At 40.1% G+C, this 24,558-nt stretch overlaps 1 protein-coding gene across 1 annotated transcript in view; it reads left to right on the top strand.

Annotated features, from left to right (window-relative positions):
- The window catches only part of CA13 (carbonic anhydrase 13), a 28,907-nt gene extending 4,554 nt beyond the window's left edge, over positions 1 to 24,353 (top strand). The window contains exons 2-7 of the mRNA XM_006193942.3: positions 227 to 424; positions 6,113 to 6,231; positions 12,427 to 12,522; positions 13,820 to 13,882; positions 14,398 to 14,553; positions 22,072 to 24,353. Of these exons, the coding sequence (XP_006194004.1) occupies positions 227 to 424; positions 6,113 to 6,231; positions 12,427 to 12,522; positions 13,820 to 13,882; positions 14,398 to 14,553; positions 22,072 to 22,191 (752 nt within the window). The 3' untranslated portion in view covers positions 22,192 to 24,353. The remainder of the gene's footprint in view (positions 1 to 226; positions 425 to 6,112; positions 6,232 to 12,426; positions 12,523 to 13,819; positions 13,883 to 14,397; positions 14,554 to 22,071) is intronic.
- The last annotated feature ends 205 nt before the right edge of the window (positions 24,354 to 24,558 follow it).

Here is a 24,558-nt window from a genome sequence, read left to right as displayed (position 1 = left end):
TAATTCTGAAGATGAATTAAGGCAAACCTATAAGAAAAGCAACTCAGCTTGTAAAACAAAACAAAATTTAAAAAAAGTAATTAGATGTTAAAGTGCTGAGGATAAAAATCTTGTTTTATTAACCTTTGTTTTTTCTCCAATCTCAAGCGCAGTGCTTGGCACTCAAGAAATATTTGTTGAATGCAGTAAGTTATTCAGTCCTTTTCTTTTGTCCTATATATTTAAGGTCCTATTCATTGGAATCAATTTTTCCCTATTGCTGATGGGGATCAGCAGTCTCCGATTGAGATTAAAACCAAAGAAGTGAAATATGACTCTTCCCTCCGACCTCTTAGTATCAAGTATGACGCAAGCTCAGCCAAAATCATCAGTAATAGTGGCCATTCCTTCTGCGTTGACTTTGATGACACAGAGGACAAATCAGGTTGGCTTTTTTGTTGTTGTTGTTGTTGGGGGTGAGGGGCTTGGGTAATTGGATGGCATGTTCTTATCTTTCATGTTTGAGATACCTATGCACTGTATGTTCCAAATTAGTATTTTTTTTTAGTTTTTTTTTTTTTTTTAAGAGGGGAAGGTAATTAGATTTGCTTATTTAATTTTTTTCTTAATGGAAGCACTGGGGATTGAACCCAGGACCTCGTGCACGCTAAGCAGGTGCTCTACGACTTGAGCTATACTTTCCTCCCCTCCTTATTAGTATTTTGCTAGAGCTTATAATAGAAGTTTTGTTTGATTCCTTCATGGGATAATGTCTTTCGCACTGGGAATAAATAATCGACCAACCAAAAAAACCTAGTTTATTTGTTAATTTAATAACTGAATGATGTAGAAAAGAGAATTTCTTTAAAATGAACATTTACTCTTTCTTCAAGCATATGTCCTGCTCAAGGAATAGGTAATATCAAGTTTAAAAGTAAGATGACAGAAACAATTAGAATCATATTTTGGAACACTCTTTAAGGCTTTTGACAAATTATTTTTTTATTTAGTCTCATATTAGTATGATGCTGTATTTATTCTATTAATGAAAAATATAGTTAAATTATAAAAATCCTTAATTAGAAGAAAGTTTTCACTTATTCATTAAGCTCAAATTTAGTTTAGTAATAATATCTTGTGTTTAGGTAATGCTCTGTTGTTAGCAAAAATTAGAAGCCTGTTGCATTTCTTCTTCATATTTGTTTAATTCATAAAAGTGATCCATTTTCATCAGAACATTGTAAAAATGCCTAAGGAAAGTTTAACACATGGTATTTTCACCTTTTTGGGGGAGGACAAACTTCACTTTTTCCATGTATTCAATTGTCTTTCCTTCAAAGCCCTCCGTTTTGTGAATCTGTGTTAATAGATACGGTTGATGTGATGGGTACATTGTGGAAGTAGTCCAAGTTTTCTAAAGTTTACACCACCCGTTATGGTAGTTTGACACTGTTTATGATATCTCAGCAGACAAACAGACTGAGCTTACCCATGCCTACTTTCAGATACGGAATGATCAGATTGTGCTTCATCTAAAACTTGTTCATAAAAAATCTCAGTCATAAAAAATTCTTAGTCTCATTTGCCCCATGATGATTTGGATCTCCTTGCTCTCTTTTTCTCTCTCCCTCCTATTCCTTCTCTTTCCCTCTCTTTATTTCATTTTCCTCTACCTTGGGTTCTTCAGTGGAATCAGTTCATCTGTGTTTCCAGATTTGACACCGTGTCTGTGATGGCTGCTGTGTGTCCTTTCCCATGAGTGAAGGTCCCACGTCTACCTAGATCACAATGAAATTGCCAGGGTTAATTGAAAATATCCATAAAGTACTTTGTCTTCCTCTGAGCCAGAAGCTACATAAATATAAGTCCTGATTCTCTTTCTTTTTTCTCAAGATAAACAAAGAGAATGTTCCATGGTGATCTGGGAGATTAAATTAGTTAAAGAGTAGATACCACCATAGTTAAAATACATTATTCTGAGTTTTCTTTTTATTTGGTAAACTATAAAAAACACAAAGATACTTCTGTGGCCAGACATTTTATTTTGAATAAAATATTTCCATTTTGAAAAGAAGTCATTTTGATCACAGCTAACTCCGAAGCCTACCAGTCAAGAAACCAGAGGCATGAAACTTTTCTCATGGTCCATGGTCCATAATCCTGGCAGGGCTTCTTTGGCTGGGCCGCTGCACAGCTAATGGTTAACCTGTGGTCACCCACCCTTCAGATTTTTAATAGTCCTTTAAAAAGGGATAGGCGGATGTGAGATTCACGCAGGAAGAAATTCATCAGGAAGAACTATTGGCTGTTGTGGAGGGGAAATAGTAATCTGATGAGGAAAGTCAAGGGTGTTCTGACCTGAGCTTCTGGTCTTTCAGAACCCAGACAGGATCCCAGCCCTTTGGGAATCTCACCCGACTGGCCCTGCCACCCCTCCCGTAGCATCCCAGACCTGTCCCTTCACAGGGCTTCCCACGCTGCATTGTGACTGCCAGTTGGTTCTTTCTGCTCAGCTAAAGGCTCCTTTGTGAGCAGCAGCTCTGTCTTGCTCATCTGCTGTGCATGGTGCCTGGCACACAGTAGGTACTTGAAAGTTTTTTTTTTTTTTGATATGATGTTCCTTGGAGGACATGGAAAATACCATGATTTGGGACAACGGTCCAGCAAGCCTTAGTATACATAGGTGAAGCCCTAATAAAATTGCAAACCACCAGAAATCAATGAATATTTACCGTTTGACACCTTAGTAGTTTAAACATTGGTAGATTATTTATTGTTTGAATATTTAATTTTTAAAGGCTGTGGTATTACTTTTTTTGATTTAATAAATGAGATAGTTCCTGGCATGTAGTAAATACTCAATAATTATTAATGGCTAGTAATAAAAATCATAATGAATAATAATTGTCTGTGTCCTTTCTGTGGATGAGCACCTTTGGTGGTGCCCAGGTCACTTCAGTAGCATCCTTACACACAAAGTTTGTGCAGGAGTGCTTCTGCAGGTGATGTCTCTTTCTTACTTTATCTTAGTAACATTTTTGTTTTTTGATCCAGGCACTCTCCTAGGCACTGGGGATACAGGAGAACAAGATTGTTTCTACTTTAAAAGAGTTTGCATCCTAGTGAGATAGTCAGTGCATGAACAGACAAACGGTGTTGACTTGCAAATTAATTTTTTTTTTCTGATTTTGTCACCAGCCTGGCTTATCATTTAAGGTAGCTGATGATATTGTAGATTTGGAAATGAGTAGGGTAAGCAAATTACTGACAATGAAAAAGTCAAGTTCAGTAGAATAACACATACATTTCTAGTTGGTTTTTGTAGCATATGGCAAATGACAGACATCCTTTTCCTAAGTTATTAAAAGTTTTCCAAACTTTAATGGCATTTAACTCTGTTTTCATAATCTCTCTAGACTTCCTATATGAGAGTATTATTTGGAATAGATTTTTAAAAATCTTAATGGAAGAATACGTGGACTATTTTATATATGTATGGCCAAGCATGAGTTTGGAGAAATAATGACTTGTATCAAACATGATATGGAAACAACAATATATACTTACTCATCTAAGTTGGAAAGGAAGAAGAATAATTTAACTCTTGAACAAAACACTTAATCATTCTCATTAAAAATGATTTTGTCACCGTTATTCATTTTATACTATAGTTGAGCTGTTTTACGACAGACCATCTCAAAGTTAGTGATAAATTAACCTTGGTATTTCGACTTCCTCTTTCCCACTCTGTGTTTTTTCAGAACAGCACTGCTCCAAGAGAAGGGTCTTCATGATCAGACATTTGATCTCATAGTCCCAGGCTGGAGATTTCAGTTGAAACACTCAAATGTAGAGTCCAGATATGTAAAGAGTAAGGCAATCTCCATTGCTTAACTAAGCAAAGGTGTGCTGATCTGGCTTTAAACCCTGGATTCACAGCAGGCTTTCCAGAGACCATTATTCTTGAATGTTTCCCTAATAATGTGTGTTTTTTGATATCACTTTCTTCTCCTGAGCCAGCTGGCTTTCATCTTCTCCCAAAGTCAGTTCCACACTGATCACTCCAGCTCTCTAATCTGCTTCTTACCTATGAAGGCATGACTTTATGCCTTAGGTTCAGCTTAGGTCTTTTTATGCAACAGCAAGGGAAAAAAGAAACAAAAGAGCTGTTGATGTCTTTTGATTTGGAATGCCACTGCATCTGTGCTATGTGGAGTCACTTAGAGAAGTGTGCCTTTTAAATTTACTTGTCTCTGAATCATCTTTGAAAGTGTTTGTTTAAATACAAATCAAATATTTTATTCATTCACTTATCGTATATTTACTGTGGATCTCCTCTGTGATAGTTGCCGTGTTAGGTGACGGGTCCCACAGGGACACAAGCAGGCAGTGTCTGCCCTCTTGGACATTGTCCAGTGGGAGAAAAAACAGTAAAATTTTCAGTTTGTGGCAGAGTAACAGAAGAGCGAGCTCTAGAGTCTGGTGTAAATGGTTTTCTCTTCACTTTTATTTTTTAGAGGGCTTTGAAAATAGCGTTCTTTATTTATCATAAAGAAATCTGGATCCAAATGAATCTCAAGGAAGCCCCAACCATTCGACCTTACAAGCAAATTTTATTACATTCGCTCCCATTTTTTTTCCCCTTATGACGTTTTGGGAACTGTAGAAGATAAGGAGCATCCAGTCCAATCTCCCCATTAAAAACAGACAAACAATCACAAATACAGACAAGAAAGCTGAAGCCCATAGAGGCTTAAGTGAGTTTGGAAAGATCTCAGAATTTAGTAGCTGAGCTGGGAGTATTCCCAGGTCTGCTGACTCTGACTGCTATACCAATTCTTAATCACTAGTGTTCAACTTCAGCTGAGTCAAACTGAGTCAGGGAGAAATGAGTTCAGCTGTACTGGTCCAGACAGCTGGCAGTCTGTGTTACTCTTTCTCCTACAATGTAGCTCAAAGAGGGATGTGTCTTAGGCAAGTGTATTATCTTGTCCTTTTTTTCTTGCTGTTTGTAGAAGACTGCATGTGATACCTCTTAACGTCTTTTGCTTCTTATATAAGGTGGATCATTCTTGCCAAATTTGGAGATAGGAAGAGGAGGGTAATTTAAATCAAACTATTGTTAAGGCTGCACCTCACCAATCCAGCACTTAATCCTATTGGGTGTTGATGAGCAATTAGTAATGCTTTTGGTGTAACCAGCATCCAATGCTTCCTTATCCTCCCATATCCTTTAAAGCATGTCCAATAAAGATTAATTGGGAGGAGACAGTTTAGGGCTGTATTTTCTATTAAGAAGCTTTTCTATTTACTTAACATATGATTCTATTGCCATGGTTTTTAGAGATCATATTTGTTGAGGCGAGGTACTAAAATATACCCTGCCAAAGGGACAAAGATGTGATGGATTTTTTAAAAAAGAGTTAATTTTGTCCTCTATTTTATGTTTCCTCAAGAAGATAGAATTCAAGTATAAAAAACATGCTTACTTCGCCGGGTTTTGTAGTAATGATAACAGCAATAAAATAGTAATAATGGCAAATATGTCCAGCGTGCTGGCTGTCTGGCCGGCAGTGGTAAGTGCTTTGCGTTCAGTTTTCGTTCTCTTTTCACAACAGTGTAGGAGGAGGTAGCGTTACTGTCTTGAGGTTATAGACATGAAAAACTGAAGCTTCAAGGTTAAAAGGTTTGTGCAAGATCACACAGTTGGTAAAGAGAGTGTGAACCCAGGTCTTCCAATGCCGAAGCCAATTCACTAACCGTGATGCAGGACTGCCCTCCCAAGTTCAAGGTTCTTATTTAGAGAGGCTGACCTCCTGCATTAAACAGAGCCATTCTTCACCGTTATGAACTCCTAATTTCTTCTACTTCTTTTTTAACCAGTGTGTCTGTTATGATTTCCCAGTTATTTGATAAAAATCTGTAATGTGGGCTCTCTAACCTTTTCAAATGTTTGTTTTTATTCCTCATTTACCTACCAGTTGTGTTTCTGGCAGCAAACTGAGTGACACATTTCTAAAAAACTCCTCGGGGCCATGGACATGTTGAGTAATTCAGGGAGATGCTGTGGGTTGGGACAGCATGTGTACATTTTTTCTTTCTTGCTAACAATTTAAAATGTATTGATGTTTAGTTCTGCGTGGGGGTCCGCTCACTGGAAGCTACAGGTTACGCCAGTTTCACCTTCACTGGGGATCCGCTGATGATCACGGCTCTGAACACGTGGTGGATGGAGTGAGATATGCCGCTGAGGTGAGCCAGCAGACATGTACCCACGGTTTCGAGTTTTTCTATGTGGTGAGATTTCAGGGACACAGAGGACACTCCCTTGACCCCAAACAGATCCTATGCCAGTTAGGTATCTCAGTGGGTGAAATTGTTTTATTCTATCAGTATGAGAGTTTAACAAAATGAGAGCCACAAATTCAGCCCTTCTGAGCCTTAGAGCTTAGGGTGCCCATGTTAGAAATGAATAGGGGGAGGATATAGCTCAGTGGGAGAGTGCTTGCTAGCACGCACAAGGTCCTGGGTTCAATCCCCAGGACCTCTGTTTAAAATAAAATAAATAAGTAAACAAACAAACAAACAAACCTAAATTACCTCTCCCATATAAAAAAAAAAACACTAAAAAAAAAGAGAGAGAGAAATGAATAAACTGTAGACTTAGATTAAGTAATTCATTCAGGTAGGATGCATTTGAGATGGGTTGAAATCCAGGTTTGTCCGACACCAAATTACATATTCTTTCTATAATATCTGTTGTATTTCCTGAAAAGCCAGTGAAACGGAGAGAAAGAAATGTTTGTTTTAGTCCCAACTGTGTACATATTTAGTTCGGACACAAATACATACTAATCTCATGTAAAGTCCATATTATGGAGGTAATGGTAAATGGCAAAGCTCCTCTTAGGGAAAAAAAAAAAGAAAGCCACAGACTCTCCTAAAGTCTACATTGCCTCTACAATCCCAGGGATTAATGTGGAGTCTCTGTTAGTTATTCGACAGAGTGCTCATTGACTTTTTTTTTTTCACTGGGAAGTTATTCCTTTTCCTCATGATTATATTCATTGATAATATTCTACTTTTTCGAATCCTCTGGTTAAAGGACAAACCATAATATACTTCAAGTTTTAATACAATTAAATATTGCTAACACTCAGCTTTACCATGAGATGAGAGTGAAGTTTTGTCCGACTCAACCAAAGTGAACACAATGTGGCTTGTGGGTCGTCTAGGCGAGGCAGAGCAGTGTTGCCAGGCAAGTAGAGTTTTTCTTCATTTTCTCATAATTACTGAGCTGTGGAGTTGAGACTCTCTTTCACAGCCTTGCTGTTCAGAGAGATCCAGCAAACAGACTTCTTTCCAGTTTTATTTTTCCATTTACATGTATATCTGCTCCTTGAGGCTATCAACCAAAACACCCTTCTTGCTTACGAAATCCCTTCTGTTTGAGGCCAGGTGCTTAGGGTGTGGGCCCAGCTCTTTCCTCGGGGTGGAGGAATGAAATGTCCACCCAAAGTGCTCTTCAGTGATGGATGAAAGATGCCAAGAATGTAGGAGGTGAGACTCTTGACTCTGTATGGTGTCTCGGTTTATATCACCCACTGAATAGCTTTCGTGTTTGCTTTCCAAAGTTTTGTGTTCTCAATTCGACATGTTCCAAATCTAAAAAGTTTTGTGGGGATTAAGAGCTGGCTTTGGACCATTGCCCTGTAATTTTCCTAAGCCACTCAGGAAAATTGGCCACACTGCTTTAGGCTTACACCTTCTGGCTTCACAAACTTGAAAGGACACTCTCAGGGAGATTGACTCTGAGTTGGCAAGTGGTTTCCTGAAAAGGGTCCTCATGTCCTGAAATTTGCTAGAGGCTCAGAGTCCTGACTTGCAGAGCAAGGGCCATCTTTGTAGGTTTTTCCTTCTTGAAGTGGATAAAGCTTGGACTGGAATTTCATATTGTCCTTTAAGGTGTATTTAAGGCTGTCTCTTATTTCATTTGTTCATGCACGCATTCATTCATTCACTGACTCATTCATTCATTCTTTAAGACTTCACTGAAATCCCAGTGTGTCCCGTCTTGGCCCTGCTTACCCATGCTCATCCTGAAGAGGATGCTGGGAAGAGGAAGGGATGGGTCAGGAAAGGCTTCCTAGAGGAAAAGGGCTTCAACTCCAAACCTGAAAGAGGAGCAGGAGTGAGCCAGGCAAAGGGGAGAGACACCCGCACAGAATCAGGTGTGAGGATGGGGATGGGCAGGAGTGCCACATACCTGAAGAGCAGGATGGCCAGTGTGATCAGAGCATGGAGAACAAAGGGGAGGCTTGTTGGGGATAAAGTCGGAGAGGCTGGAGGGGCCTGGTCTTACTAAGGTAAGTCACGGTAAGGATTGTGGACTTTGTTCAAGTATAATGCGAAGCTACTGAATGGTCTTGAATCAGAAAGTGATCATGTTTGAGTTTGAAACATATCATTCAAGCTACAGTTTGAGAATAGACTGGGTTGAAGCAGGCGTGATAAGGCTTTGGGGGAAGTTTCAGGTAGTAGATGGTGATGCAGTTGGAGGGCTGGCTGGCTGGATGTGCAGCTTCAGTGGGGTTTGTTGATTGACTGGGGTTGAGGGCGAGGGAGGGGAGGAGGCAGTGGTTTTGGCTTGAGATAGGAGTGTTATGGAGGAAAAGGAAGTCTGCCTCAGACGTCAGGGTCGGTAGGTATTTGAGGTCAACAGTAAACAAATAAATAAATCGTGTGTGGTAGGTTCTAGGAACAATACCAAGTTCCTAGAACTAGTAGAGTGACCAGGTGATTAAGAAAGTCCTCTCTGAGCTGATATGTGAATTGAGACTGAATGACCAGAAGCCACTCGAGGACATCGAGAGAGATCTTTCCAGTAAGTGGGAACAGCAGGTACAAATGCTCTCAGGCAGAAATGAGGTTGCCCGGTTCAAGAAGAGACAGATGCTGGCTTCTAGGCTTGGAATGAATGGGAGACAAGTTGTCAGCCATGTTTTAGAGAGGCTGGCAGGGATCACACCACGTCAGTCTTTGGGGGGCTTGGGGAGCAGTTGGGAGTTTAGCCTTCATGCAGCAGGACAAAGACAGTGGAAGATTTCCAGCGGGGGAACGGCATGTTCTGTTTTATACTTTAGAGAATATAACCGGCTGCTCCGTGGTGAAGAGGTAGGGCAAACGAAGAATCAGGGAGACAAACTAGGTGATGAAAGCAGTTCAGGTGAGCGATGGTGATGGGTACCATGGGGTTCTGGAGGTGGAGAGAGCTAGACAGACCTGTGATGTGCTTGGGAGGTAAAATCAGTGGGACTTGCCAGTGAGAAGGATGTGAAGATTGAAAGAAGGAAAAAGAGGAATCACTCCTAAGATTTGGGCTTGAGCAGCTGTGAGGATGGCTGTGCCATTTGCTGAGATGTTGAAGTCCAAGGAGGAGCAGATGGCAGAGAGGAACGGACTGTCTGCTTAGACATGTTAAGTTGGAGATGCATATAAGCTGTTCTAGGCTCACATTCAAGTGGGCCATTAGGTAGAAACCTGGAGTTTAAACGAGAGGTCAGGGCTGGAGATGGAGGTACTTGGGAATCCCTTGCCTTTGGTTTCAAGTTCAAAAAGATCCCTTTGTGTGTTGGGGGGAGGGTATAGCTCAGTGGTAGAGTGCCTGCTTAGCATGGACGAAGTCCTGGGTTCAACCCCCAGTCCCTCCACTTAAATAAATAAATACATAACCTAATGATCACCCGCAAATAAATAAAGAACCTAATTATCTCCCCCGACCCCCCCAAATAACTGAAAGATAAATTATTTCAATATTCTTTTTAAAAAGGGATCCCTTTGTACTTGACTATAGAAATGATCCTAAGGGATTACTTAGCATTTTCAGCTATTTTGTACCTAACTTCAGGACTATCATCAAGTTATTTGCTCTTAAAAAATAAAAAATGGGAAGAAAAAAATGAAAAAAAAAAACCATTTAAAGCTGTAACATATAAGAATTGAATTCGGGGCCTAATCTAATGATTCGTGACATTACAGAGAGAGATTAAAGTTAATCTAAATCATGAAAGACTTTATCCTAAGAGTTTAGCATCTACAAAAAGTAGGCTAATAGTCCACTGCATATTTGCAACTTTATCTGATGACAGCTCATGCCTGATAAGTGTGTTAAATATGTAGTTGGTAGTAAAATTACGATTTCAACATTAATGGCGACTTTCAGGGTACGAAACAAATTTTATGTGTCAATAGTGTGCAGTTTAAAAATACTAAAGTTGAATAATACTATTATTTAGAAATGGTTTTCTAGTAGGGGAGAATCTTATCATCTCCGTGTGTGCAGTGGCTTCTTGTCATTCAGCTCAAATCACTGTGACTCTCACTCTTAGGAATGTGAGTATGTTGTTTGTTTGAGTCTTAGTTCAAATACAAATGCTAATAAAAGTGCTATCAGTTCCTCTGAAGGTGATCGCCGCCACTGAAGCAAGATGTGTGGGAGAGAGAAGGGCTTGTTTACCAAGACAAAAGGTTTTTCTTGCTTTCGCTTCCCGTAATATTTCAAATACTTGTTTTCTAACCAGTGGAAGGATATGTAGATTTCATGTGTCTTTGGTTACTTACACCTTCATTTTCTAATCAGTTGTGGTCGTGAACTTCAAGAGGGCATTCACGTCTGTCTCTTTGGTCTCATCTCTTACTAAGCCAGCTGCTGTGTTGGCGTGGAGCCATTTCAAACAACTCTAAGGTACTTTCCTGCCCCTCCCTTTCGGTCTCATGTGAGCCAAATGCATTGTGTTTCATCATCCAGTGTTTTCACGTTTTATTCCCCACCCGCTGCCCCAACTATCTCACGTCCACATAGAACACAGCACCGCGAGAATCCACTTTTGTATTTTCTGTCTGGATATCCCACAGCCTTCCTTGCTTGTTCGTGGATGAGGCACTGTTTTGTAGTTTTATAATTCGCAGTTTATGATAAACTGATTATTTATCTAGAAATCCTCCCCTATTAGTTGCCTGAAGACATGAAGACATGAAATTATATTTAAAGGAAGGGATAAAAGCATTCGCTTGAATATACTGAATTCTCTCTGTAACAGTCAGCTAGAAGGGTGATCTGTGCATGAATCGTTTCATGAACAAGTGTTTCCTCCTGAGGTGGCACAGGGTTCATTTGAAGGAGATCCTATCTGAAATCCGTCCCTCATGTGGGACCCTTGGACAGCATGGCCGAGTCACGGTTTTGGCCACGTCATTTGGGTGCCCGCGTTGCTCTGTGGCTTCTATCTGCGAGTGTCCTTCCTGTAACCAGGAATGAAGACCAGACCCTCCAAGGGGGGTTTTCTGCCTTACTCTTACTCTACGACCCTTCACGCTTGTTTGTGAGTTGAGATTCTGCATTGTTTACAATGGTACGATTGTTTTGTTTTATTATTATTTTTTTCACAGAAATAGAGTCAGTTTACAATGTTGTGTTAATTTCTGGTGTACAGCATAGTTACTCAGTTGTACATATATATATATATATGTATTCCTTTTCATATTCTTTTTCTTTATAGGCCATTACAAGGTATTGAATATAGTTCCCTGTGCTCTACAGCAGGACCTTGTTGTTTATCTATACATTGGTAGGACTTTAGGACACGTTTGGATTTTTGCAGACGGCCACACGCGTGGGGTCGAGTTGTGAAGTGGATGCAGCAGCCTGTTTCCTAGGGTTCCAGGTCCTCATCTCCTCGTCTCTCCCTTTTTTCCCTCTTCTCCTTGCCGGCAGCACCAGCTGCCTCTCATTTTCTTTCACAGACACCTCTGGCTGCAAGACCCGGAAGCCTCTTTTCCCTGTTAAAACTTGAAAAGGATCAGCAAAGGATCAGAACATTCTCCTAGAAGGTAGAAAATGGGTGAAGATTACCCTTCAGGAGAATTTGCATTTTCAAGCCATAAAGAGTCTTAAACTACAGTAGTGAACACAGGACTGGGCAGTTTCAGGAAAAACTGGCACTGTCCTCAGCAGCAGGACTGTCCCTGGTACATCTGCTGTGCAGGGTTGACTTCTCTGCCTGCCTGTGAGCCTGAGCTCATGCGTCAGCCTCTGCCGCCAGCTGGGGGATGATTGAGGGCTGCATGTTTGAGGTCCCATCTGTGGACACGGAGAAGGAGCCCAACTCACTTGGGAGCAATGGCTGGGCGCTCCAGAGAGTTCTAGTGACGCAGAGCTCAACACAGTCCTCTGCAGACTAGCTAAGTGACTCACTCTTCACTGCGTGTGCTGTAGTTTCTAGACAAAAGCAAACAGGAAGATTCTGCTCAAGGTTCTTGTGAAGGATACATTTTACCTGTAAGTGCACAGCGCCAGAACATCTATATAAATATTTCATTTGCCTTTATGTTTTTAAGGATTTTTTAAAAAAATTAACATTTAAGTTATTTGTGTTCCTCTGCAATCAGCTCCACATCGTTCACTGGAATTCAGACAAATACCCCAGCTTTGTTGAGGCAGCTCACGAGCCGGATGGATTAGCTGTCTTGGGAGTATTTTTACAGGTGAGAAGCCATGGATCTCATTGAATAACTAGTCAACCAGGTTGGATCAAGAGTTTCAGCGATGGAGTAGACATTCTACCATTTTTAAATAGTACACTAGTTCTAGGTTTAATGTTTTCTTTTGACATAAATATTAAAATATGATATATTAATTTATAATTCATCTGATGGTCCAATACTCCCCCAGGGGCATTGTCTTATGGTTCCTTTTATTGTCCATTGATTGCTTTTATGAGAATAGCAAATGCGGCAGCAACAGCAAGAGAAGCAGGAGTAACAGCTGAGATCTTGAGAAGCAACTCTGTTTAATAGACTCTTCCTGATTGCTCAATGTTTGGAGATACAGGACAGGGTAAGGTTCAAGTTCCCAACGCTTGAAGCACTAGTTTGACCACAGTGGTTTGTTGTCCCAAAGGCACCGAGCATTTTTTAAAGACTTTGTTATATTTCCCTTTGTCAGATATTCACATGTGGTCAGACAGGAATCACTATTGTAACATCTGAGGGTGGGTGGGGCCGCTCAGCTCCCACTGCGACCACATTCTTTAGGGCGTGCGCTTCCCTTATGCCACCGACTGTGCGTGTGATGTAACTTGCTGCACTGGGACTGGGGGAGGCTTGGGGCAGAGTGGGGACTGGCATGCGTGGCCGCAGTCCTTCCCTTTGGTCACCAGTCTGGTGGTAGCTGTGGGATCCAAGTGGGGCAAGAGATTATACTTTAGTCCTGAAGGACTTAAAACCTTCAGGTAGATTCAGGACACCCCTAATCATGGAAAAAGAAAACACATATATATATATATATTTTTTTTTTTTCTAAAGGATTCTCCTCATGATGATATAGCACCTTGATTCAAGACCTCAAACCATTTTAGGCTGAAACTAGGTGATGTTTTCTGTTAATGTTTTGATGTCACAATGGTCGGTGTGGATCTAGGGTCTGAAAGTCACGTCTGGTTTAACAGTGCAGGTGTCAGGGTAAGAGTTTCCTCAGCAAGGCTTCTCCCAAGTTAACCTGCATCCTAACTGTTCATAAAGCAGAAGAAGTATGAAGTGGTTACTGCTAGTTTTGGAATCAAAGTTGTAGTTCAGCCAGGGAGCCCTGTAACATTATCCTGTTTAGATTTTTCTGGCGCGATAAGGCTGGCAGGTGAAAGGCAGCCTCGGTGTAGAACAATCACTGCTTGTTCTGCGCTGGCTTAGGTTTTTCAATGAAAGAATTTAAAAACAGTGACTAAATGAAGTGATTCAGACTTGATCTTCTCCAGTAACCATGTCTTCTGAAATTTCCTGTTTTCAGGTTGGTGAACATAATTCTCAGCTTCAAAAGATTACTGACATTTTGGAGTTGATTAAAGAAAAGGTAAAATTAATTTCTCTTTATTAGTAACTAATATATTCCTTGATTTCTCCTGAATTCTCTTCTCTGCTTTTAAAAAACTTAGACATAGCATATGCTGCCTGCTTTGAAGCAGGGTTGGAACATACTTGACCAACAGAGCAGAAGTAATTTATTACCATTTATCTCTTGAAAATTATGAAGGGGTCTTAACTGATCTAAAATCACTAACAAATTTATGCAGAGTTAGTTTCTTTTGTTGACGTTTTGCAGAATAAGCATTTAGTTGCAACACTTATAAAAAACCACTTACGTGTAATAAATCTTGTGCTTCTCAACTCAATCGAGGTGACACACTACCTCATCTAAAATTTTTAGATTAAAGCAGATACTTTTTTTTTAAGATATGAAAAGCAGATACTAAATAATTCTATGCATTAAGGAATTCTATGAAACAATATTAACATGGTGTATGTTTTTCTGAGGTCTGTGTAAAGCTTCCCTGTTGTAATTGGTGGGAGTTCTCTTTTCTTCCTCAGGGTAAACAAACTCGATTCACGAATTTTGACCCGTTATCTCTGCTTCCTCCATCCTGGGATTACTGGACGTATCCTGGTTCCCTTACAGTCCCGCCTCTTCTAGAGAGCGTCACGTGGATCGTTTTAAAACAGCCTATAAGTATCAGCTCTCAACAGGTACGTCGTTTCTTCCACGTCGATCCTGATTCACTAGGGGAAACTTGGCCGAATCTTGTTTGTTTTTTAAAACCCTGCCCTTTTAATTTCTGCTGTGTTGTAAAGCCTGTGTTTTCCTTTCATTAATCAGATGGGGGGTTGGACCAGATGAGATTTATGTCTCTTTTTCATTGCACCTTCTATGATTAGATGATTTCTTTCCCATCTCTTAGAAATGTAATGCGCATACATCACTGATGCGAGTGAAACCACTTTTAGGGCTGCACACGTTTGCTTCTGTTTTCTTTGGTTTGGTCTGAGATATTAACAGGCTGGGGTACAAATGGGGAGATCAGGAGCAAGGCTCCTCTCAGAAGGTGAAATTCTCCTTTGTGACCTCCATCCCTGGACCTGCTTCTACGGATTTTACGTCAGAAAGTGAGCAGTGAGAGCGGTAGCGGGCTTAGACACGCGTGTGCCTGCTAAGTTTAAGAAGCCGGTCTGATCTCTGGGCTTTATTGACAAACCTTTTGTGAGGCTGCTTGAAGAAGGGCTTTAGGCATCTGCTAAGAGGCTGTGGGTGGCCACCTGTGCTCTTCTTGGGACGAAGTTTCCTTACTCGTTTTTCTGATAAATGCTCACAGAGCCCCCGCAGTCGGCCGGCCAAGCAGTCTGCAGGCTCAGGATGTCTTTGATGCCCAGAAGCTCTGGTCAGAGCTCTGCACCCACCATGTGATTAGCCAGTCTGCCAGGTGGATGCTGTATGCTCTGGGGTGCCGTGGGCTCTGGGATGCTGTGGGCTCTGGGGTGCTGTGGGCTCTGGGATGCCGTGGGCTTTGGGGTGCCGTGGGCTCTGGGGTGCTGTGCGCTCTGGGGTGCTGTGGGCTCTGGGATGCTGTGGGCTCTGGGATGCTGTGGGCTTTGGGGTGCCGTGGGCTCTGGGATGCTGTGCGTCTGGGGTGCTGTGCTCTCTGGGATATTGTGCCTAATAGGGTTTGGTTTTGGTTTTGTTTTCCTTTTCGAATTATGTGCTATGAAATCTGAACAAGCACAGAGCCTAGTAATTTTTGCACCTAATAAAGTACTTCTGTTCTGGGCTGGCCCATCTGTCTCGCTGTTTATATCTTCCCCCCCATCGAAGACTAGAGCTGGTTCACCTTTGTCAAGGTCGTGTCAGGTAGCACTTCCCCCCGGGGTGCTGAACACAGCCAACTTCTGTCCACCTTGTCTTTAGGGTGAAAGACAAGTGATAATCTGGGACCTACTTACTAAAATATTTTATAAAAGTCTGGGTGGAAATCCAGAACTTGACTGACCCGGAAATTCCTGTGAATTTTTTCCATCATCAGTAAGGTGAGTTGCACCAGGAGAAAATGACCTGTCACGGGTCCAGGGGCTTTATCAGTGGGGTTCATTTTTCTCTCCTTTATGTGCTAAACTGTGTACTTTTACATTCCTCTGTTAGATTTGAACAGGTTAATAGTAAGAGCTAATAAATTATAACATCTAGGTAGTAATGATGAGGGGATCATGTTTTTCCTCATATTTCAAGTCTATCTTCATTCCTTAAAGCCACTTGGAAAATAACTTTTTTTTTTTTCAATCCGCCTGTAATTTAGAAGAAACTATATCAAAATACATAATTTAGTTCCATAAAATGCATAAATTACCCTAGCAAAAAATAACTCCCTGCAATTTTTGGAATTATGACTGCCTAGCTGTAGATTCATTATTGCATCTTATTTGAAGCTCAATTAATTAATGTTATTAATGTGGTTTTTATACAGTAGAGTATATAAAATAATAGTTGTATTTTAGAGCGTTAATGTGACTGGTAATTCACTTTGAAACATTCATTTAAATCTACTGTAGATTTCAGGAATTTTTATTTTAAACCAGATTGAATGATTATCTGAGTAATAATCCATATTATTATGATATGATGTTATGGTGATTTTTAAGAGTTAAAGAAGGAAGCAAAAGGTATTTTAGAAGTTCAGTCGCATTCTAACCATGAGGAAAACATCAGACAATGCCCAGTTGAGGGACAGTCTACAAAATACCTGATCAGTAGTCCTCAGAACGGTCAAGGTCACCAAAAACAGGGTAAGCCTGAGAAACTCATAATCAGGAAATTCTCGAGGAGATATCAAAACTAAATATCATGCTGTTTCCTGGTGGGATCCTGGAACAGAGAAAGATACTAGGTAAAACAAAGAAAATCTGAAAAAAGGGTGAGCTTCTGTTAATGATAACACATTAATATTGTTTTGTTAATTATGAAAAATGTACCATACTAATGCAAGATGTTAATAATAGGAGAAACAGTGTGGGGTATATGAGAACTAATTATACTATCTTGGCAATAATTCTGCAAATCTAAAACTGTCCTAAAATAAAAAAATATATATTTAAAAAGTCCAAAACATGAGAGGGTGGATAAGATTATTTTTATTTTTTTTTAAATTGAAGTATAATCGATTTACAATGTTGTGTTCATTTCTGGTGTACAGCATAGTGATTCAGTTAGACATAAATATATATTCATTTTCATATTATTTTTTTCATTATAGGCTATTATAAGATATCGAATATAGTTCCCTGTGCTATTTGATTGCTTAGTTCTTTTATATAAAGTAAAATGAAAATGTCTTCTGTGTATACCACTGACAAGTGTTACTTTCTAAATGATAAATTTTAACCCCAATTTTGGCACCTCTTTATTTTTGAAGTCATTGGGAAACATTGCTTTATTGATTTCCAATGCCCCTATATAATGTCATTAGCTGTGAAGATGAAATCCTCTTTTCAGTAAGTTGGTGCCAATTTTTTTCTACATTTTTTTCTGCTGCTATTTCTTGCCAAGTCACTGTTTGACCTAAAGGGAAAATCAGATGGTTTCCATTTTCTTTCTCTTGAGTCAAGTCCATTTTTCTCCCCAGAGTCATTTACTGAAATGCCTGGTTTAACTGCCAGGCCAGTAAACAGATACACTGGGTTTTGATACTTCCAGTAACAGGTCTGTCACTTTCTGGAAGGCTGACTTTTCTTGCCAGGTCTCTCTGGTTTATCCCAGATTATCTAAATTGGCTTACTCATCTACAGAAATTCAGTGGGCACAATATTTGGCTTTAATTCTGTGCTCTTTTTTTGTTTTTCTAAAAAAAATTCTCCTTTTGGTTTATTGCAATATTTGCATACAATAAAAGTCATGACGTGTAGTGTGTGGTGAACGATTTTGGTTACTGTATATGACCATGCGATATCTGTTACAGTCAAGACATAGACTACAGCCCCTTTTCTTTCAGATGCTCTGGGACTGCCCTTCACAAAACTGGCTTAGAGTGGGACCTGTGTGTGGAAGGATTAGGAGATAATCTAGAAGGATTAGTTGGAACTGGGTGGTCAGGAGACTTAGGAGCCACTCTCACAAGTTTGTTTTAGGACCTTAATAGGATCAGGATTAGAAATGTTATATATTTTAGAGAGATGTTTACACCTGAAATGATACGATATTTGGACTTTGCTTCAAAATAATGCAGTTTGGGCAGGATGGGAGGGGGAGAGAGAGGATAGGTGAGAATGTGGATGAAACAAAATTGGCCATGTGCTTGTGGCTGCTGAAGCTGGGTGATGGTTATTTACACTGCTCTGTTTACCTTTGTGTAGGTCTGAAAGTTTCCATAATAAACAGTCAATAAGAAGAAATTAGGGGGAAATGGCAAAAAAAAAAAAAAAAAAAAAAAGAAAAGAAAGAAAGAAAGAAAAGAAAGAGAAAAGAGAAAAATTGTTAGAGATGCAGTATTCTGTGATTAAGTGCATGGCTTATTTGCCAGATGGCTTTTTTTTCTTCCTTTCTTTTTTATTGAAGTATAGTCAGTTTACAATGTTGTGTTAATTTCTAGTGTACAGCATAGTTATTCAGTTGTACATATATATATTCCTTTTCATATTCTTTTTCATTATAGGCTATTACAAGATATTGAATATAGGCCCCTATGCTATACAGTAGGACCTTGTTGTTTATCTGTTTTATATACAGTAGTGTGTATCTGCTAATCTCTAACTCCTAGTTTTTCCCTTCCCACCCTCCCCTTCCCCCCTGGTAACCATAAGTTTGTTTTCTGTGTCTGTGAGTCTGTTCGAGATGGCTCATTGATGGAAACTTCCCAGCGACCCCTCAAGTTCATCTTTAAATGGGGATAGTAGTGCATTGTTGAAAGGCTTGTTTGGGGGGTTACATGAGATATGGGATGTAACATACTTAGCATAGTACCTGGCTCACCGTGTTCCATAAGTGAGAGCTCATTTTTATTATTTCTCAACTAATCAAAGCTGTTAGAAAGGGTATTTCTGCTTACTGGGGTTACTACAGTAGAAATTTAAACTTTCAGTATTAGAGCCAAAGAAAACAGCACAACAGGTCATACCTACCCCAGCCTTCACACCGAGCTGGGGAGATTCTACCCAGGAGCTGGGGAGGTGCTGGGTCACCCTTAGGGGCAGAGGGACAGATTTACTCCCTGAATGAGGCCAGGGGCTGGTATGAGACTGGCATGGGCTCGTTGAGCATGTGCACTTTGAGGCTGGCGCAGTGGCGGAGGACAACTCCACAGCCAAGAGAAGCCAGTTTAAGCGGGGCCTGGCAGGTGATGGGTCCACCTAGCAAGGCTGAGTGATCGAGAGGGAGGTATGGAGCCAAAAGGGGAAGGGGTTTGCTGAGACATCAGGACAGTTCAGACTCTTACCAAAATGGGCAGGCTGGTCAGGGAAAGATCCTGAACACGCTCCAGTGCTAGACCAGTGAGGCTAAGGTGATGCAGAGGGAGGGTGCCATGATCAGCTTACAGAGGAGTCCAAGGGGTGAGGGGCTTCAGAAACCCAAGATCTTTAGAGGAGTCAGCAGTTTGCCTGGGAGGCTAGCTGTGCTTGGGGAGACTGGTGAGTCAGTGCCCTAATTTGGGACTCAGGGTTTCTGCACAACCACCAGGAGCGGCCGCTCCAGACAGACCTGGATTACCATGATCTGCAGAAGGCTGGGTGTCTTCCCTGTGGCTCCGGAGGTTAGAATTTATCAGCCTCTTCTACTCGACTTTGTCAGAGATTTACTTAAAGTGCTGTCTGGCTTTAGCCATCATGATCCAGTCTAATGAGACACGAGTCATGCAAGTTGTGAATATTTGTCCTTATCCTTCCCGTTTCTATACTCTTATGAGACACCTCAAAATATCACATGGCTGCTTGTATATCATGCCTGAACTTATCTCCAAAGAGCGTGGTTGTAAACCATTGCCTGTTTATCGTGAAGGACCTCCATCACCTCTGCCTCCCACCCTGGCTAGTACTGGAAGAGAAATATTAGGCTTCGGTTAAATGATGATGATGGAAACGTAATGGATGTGTCCTAGTCTGAATTTCCTTGACTCTTCGATGAGGTGACTAGGAAAGCTTAGGGGATGGAGGCTCTCATTCTCCACAATTTAATCATTTATGCTCACTCAAAACAGCAAAGCAAACGCCAAAAACTTCCTTGATTGGCAGTATGTTTTTGGCTAACGTTTTTGAGACAGTAGAATTATTCTGGTAATTTGCCCCCGTCTTCATTTTACTACTATAGACCTGTGGCAAATCTTAAAAAAAAATATATTAAATCATTAAGAAATCACTAAATAATTTATAAAACATGCTTATAATAAAACACTTATTAGCAATTAAAAATAGTGACAGATTTATATGCGTTGATGTGCGAAGGATATATATTAAGTGAAAAAATAAGGTTTCAAAAGAGTACATATTGTTGAGCTTAATTTGCAATAAAATGTGTCAAATGGGTGCAGGGGCACATGTGCATGTGTGTTTATACATAGAGAAGCATCTGGAAAGATACACTCCCTAATGCTAACAGTGGTTATGTTTTGTGATGTGATTACTAGTTAATTTCTATTTTCTTGATACTTCGTGTATTACATGAAATTTGTAAGATAAGTAAGTAGTATTTTGTGTGTGTGATCATGAAAGGAGGCCCTTGTGATGATAAGTAAACCTGTGTCACTTAAATTGTGTTTAAATATTATCAGTTGTTGAAGGGGCCTAGGCTTTTTCCATAGTTAGTCATTTACAAGGCACAAATATAGTGAAGAAAAATCATTGTTTAAGGAAAACAATGCACAAAAGATGAAAATTATACAGGATGAATACCACATGGTTCCTGTGAAAATTTGGGTCATGTTATATTGGGGTGCTTGTAAGTGTTCAGTGTAATTCCAAGAGCTGGAGGACAGCTATTGAGGTAATCAAATCCTTATCACTTCATAGATGAGGAAACTGGAGACTAGAGACAATAAAAGATCTTCCCAAGGTCACACAGATGGCCGGACGCAGCACCAGGACTGGGCCTCAGCTTGGGAAGCCCTGTGCACTGTCCCATTCTGCCTTTGTAGTGACATTCTCTGATTTCCAGATATGTGCTCTCTATTTATTTTTTAGATTTTGTTTTTTATTGACGTGTAGTTGACTTACAGTATTAGTTTCAGGTGTACAGTAAAGCAATTCAGGTACACATATACATACAAACATTTTTTTTCAGATTCCTTTCCTTTATATGTTAATACAAGAAATTGAATATAGTTCCTTGTGCTATGCGGTAGGTCCTTGTTGTTTATCCATTTTATATATAGTGATGTGTACCTGTTAATCCTAAAGTCCTAATTTATCCCCCCCCTACCCTTTCTCCTTTGCTAACCACAGTTTGTTTTCTATGACCATAAGTCTTTTTTGTTTGTAAATAAGATATGTGTCACCATTTTTTAGATTCCACATATAAGCATATGATGTTTGTCTCTCTCTGTCTGACTTACTTCACTTAATATGATAATCTCTTGGTCTATCCACGTTGCTGCAAATGGCATTTTGTCATTCTTTTTTATGGCTGAGTAATATTCCATTGTACATCTACACCACATCTTCTTTTTTCAGTCTAGCTATATGCTCTTTAAGCCACATTCTGAATGTTGTTTCCTCTTACTACTTTGATCTTCAAATGAAGAATGCTTATATACTTAATTTTTGAACCCACAGGTGTTTGTATAGTGGTAAGAATTTAGCGGAAGAGTTGCTTTATGATGTATGATCTATAACTTAGAACATCTTCATTGAAATATTTTTAGTTCATGGTAGAAGAAAGGTTATAGGTTTCTTTCTTCTTTTTTTTTTTTTTGAAATCATTCTTTTTTTTTTTCTTCCAGTTTTATTGAGATATAATTGACATACAGCAGTGTATACTTTATTTTTTTTTTTTTTTTGGTGGGGGAGGTAATTAGGTTTTATTTATTTATTTTTAATGGAGTTGTTGGGGATTGAACCCAGGACCTCATGCTTGCTAGGCACGTGCTCTGCCCCGGAGCTACATCCCCACCCCCTCACCCCCAGGAACGGGGGAGTGAGGCCCATCACAGGCTTCTTAACTTTCTGTGCAATGCAGTTCATTAATATCAGTGTAACCATCTATGCTAAAGCCAGCTTTTCTTTCTTCCTCAACAGCTGGCCACATTCCGAACCCTCATGTGCACAGGGGAGGGCGAAGCGGCAGCTTTTCTGTTGAGCAATCACCGTCCACCGCAGCCTCTGAAGGGCCGAACAGTGAGAGCCTCTTTCCACTGAAAGTTGTCCCCGGCAGCCCACCCCAAACATGTCTGCGGAGAGAAAACAAAACAAACACAAACATCCCTACCAGCAGGTCTTTCCTAGGATGCTCATTTCCGGGGGCCGTTGCGCTATCAGCTTCAGTGCACGAAGATCCGATCTTTTATATCAAACTAACTGAAGTCATCTGTGTCGGATTTGCACTCTGGCATCCGAGCGGTAAATGTCGTTTGATGCGTCTTAAAACCCATGAAATATATCTGCTTCAAGCCGCGTGACAACGGGGCGCCCGCTGCAAACCCCAGGGTGTATTAAACGTGTTCCCTCGCCCTGGAAACTGATCGGTCACGACTCTCAGCCATGTTTGGTGAAAAACTTAAACTCATTCCCAGGGCGATACGATTGTGATACGTTTTTCCAAACAAGTGACTCAGCTTAATATCTTGACATCATTCCAAACCATAGAAAGTAGGTATTTTCTTTTAAGATGAATTTTCATGTGGGTTGTGTTGCTGATTCTCGTGGCATGACACCTTTAATGAAAGGAACAAAATGAGAGCTATAGGGGGGTGGAATGTAGTGAATTAAAGCATCCACCCCACAGCTCAAGATAACTCAATACAATCCTGGTGAGGGATTCCCCAGGATATAAATGGCTATTTAAACTTTAATGACTTATGCTGTCTAGCATTTACTCAATAATGTTAATGATAAACTGGCAGATAATTGATCAGACACAATGGCTGCCGATTTGTGGCATTAACATGGTCTGAAACTAGCAGATTGCAGGGTACCAGTGCAGGCAGAGCTCCCCAAGGGCATGAGGGACAGGTTGCCTAATTTTGCCCTGTGTTTTGGCAGCAGAGCAGGGAGCAGTCCTGTGAAGGTCATTGTTCTGTCAGTCGGTGGGGGAAAATGACTTGAATCGCATACATTATAATCAGTCCACAAACCCTTCAGCCCGTTTCCATGGCAACGCCCATCTCCCCTTTTACACAAGCCCCTCCATCTCTCAAGTAATCCTGTAAGTTGGCTCTTCATATCCACTTTGACCTATCATCTCTTGTATATTTCTGTTTGCTTTTGGTGAAGGAGGGAGGGGGAACCCCTTTTGCTCTTTCTGGTACAGAAAAGAGTGAGACTAAGCATTAACTTAATAACCACATTTAAGACTTGAAACACATGCTACACTTCTATCACCTTCTGAGAGTTTAGCTGAGTCTCCTTAGCTTCGATGATTTGTTTCAGATACCTCTCTTCCTTGGGTTGTAGATTTTAATAATTGAAAGTATTCTTTGGTAGTTTTCTTGACAAAATAACCAATTATCTGTCCATTGTGGAATAATGATGTACGTGGCTGCATAAGATGAGGTTTGCTTCTGTTTCCCCTTCACAGTGTCTAGTTGGAGGTCTTGCAGGAGACTGACATGTAGTGAATATATAATTGTTTGAATATTTAAAAAAAACTTTATTTTGGATCTTTGGTAATTATCTTGCTGCTTGCAATCAAATGTGCTGTATAAGTTCATGTAACAAGTAAAATGCAAGTTATCTCTTGAAAAAAAAATTTTTTTTAAGGGATACTTGTTAAATTTACCTGGGTAAGCAACCAGAAGTTCTAACGGTTTTAAAAATACCAGTGTTGAATGGGAAGGTATTTCTTTAGTTCAGAAAGACATGTTGTGAAATATCCTTGTTAGAGAAAGAAGTCTGTTTCCTCAGAGAGAGTGAGTTGCTATGTCTGGAGGGGTGTACAGGATGGGGATTCTAATGACCCTGTAGGAAGGTTACCACTTTGTAATTTACGGTTTCTGCTGCAGTATTCCACTGGTCCTCCGCTGCACATAGGACTTTAGCCGTCTAGAGAAGTCCACACAGCACTGATTTCCTTGAAGACTGTCTGCTAAGTTACCTCTTAGAGGCAAAAGGTCTAAGTGTTACCTAAAGGTGTTATCTTTTGAAAAGGTTGAAGTGTTGTAATTGCCAGTGTAGATATCTTTCCTTTCCCACGTGTATTGGATGTATATCTGTTAAGCATTCTGTATTTATAACTTAAACTGGATTCAACCCCAATAAAGACAGTGAGACAAACTTTGAACTTGTGTATGTGAGCCACAGAATGAGATTACACTGTTTACACTCTTTATTTAGAAAATAAATTCCAGGCTCTTGACTAACTACCACAAGTTGTTTTTATTTCAAATTTACTGAAGAATATTAAATCCTTTATGTTGAGGTTTCTTATACCCCTTGAAATGTAAACCCCCCTCAGAGGATAATTTTTTTAAGTCATTTACTGTTTAGTAGAACTTTTTTACATGACGAGTTTCCATGGGAATCAAGTCTGACGGAAGAATGTCAACACGCTACAAAAGAGTCAGTGGT

This window comes from Camelus ferus, chromosome 29 (assembly GCF_009834535.1).
Source record: "Camelus ferus isolate YT-003-E chromosome 29, BCGSAC_Cfer_1.0, whole genome shotgun sequence".
Classification (NCBI taxonomy): domain Eukaryota; kingdom Metazoa; phylum Chordata; class Mammalia; order Artiodactyla; family Camelidae; genus Camelus; species Camelus ferus.
This window is presented reverse-complemented; position numbering and strand designations above follow the sequence as displayed.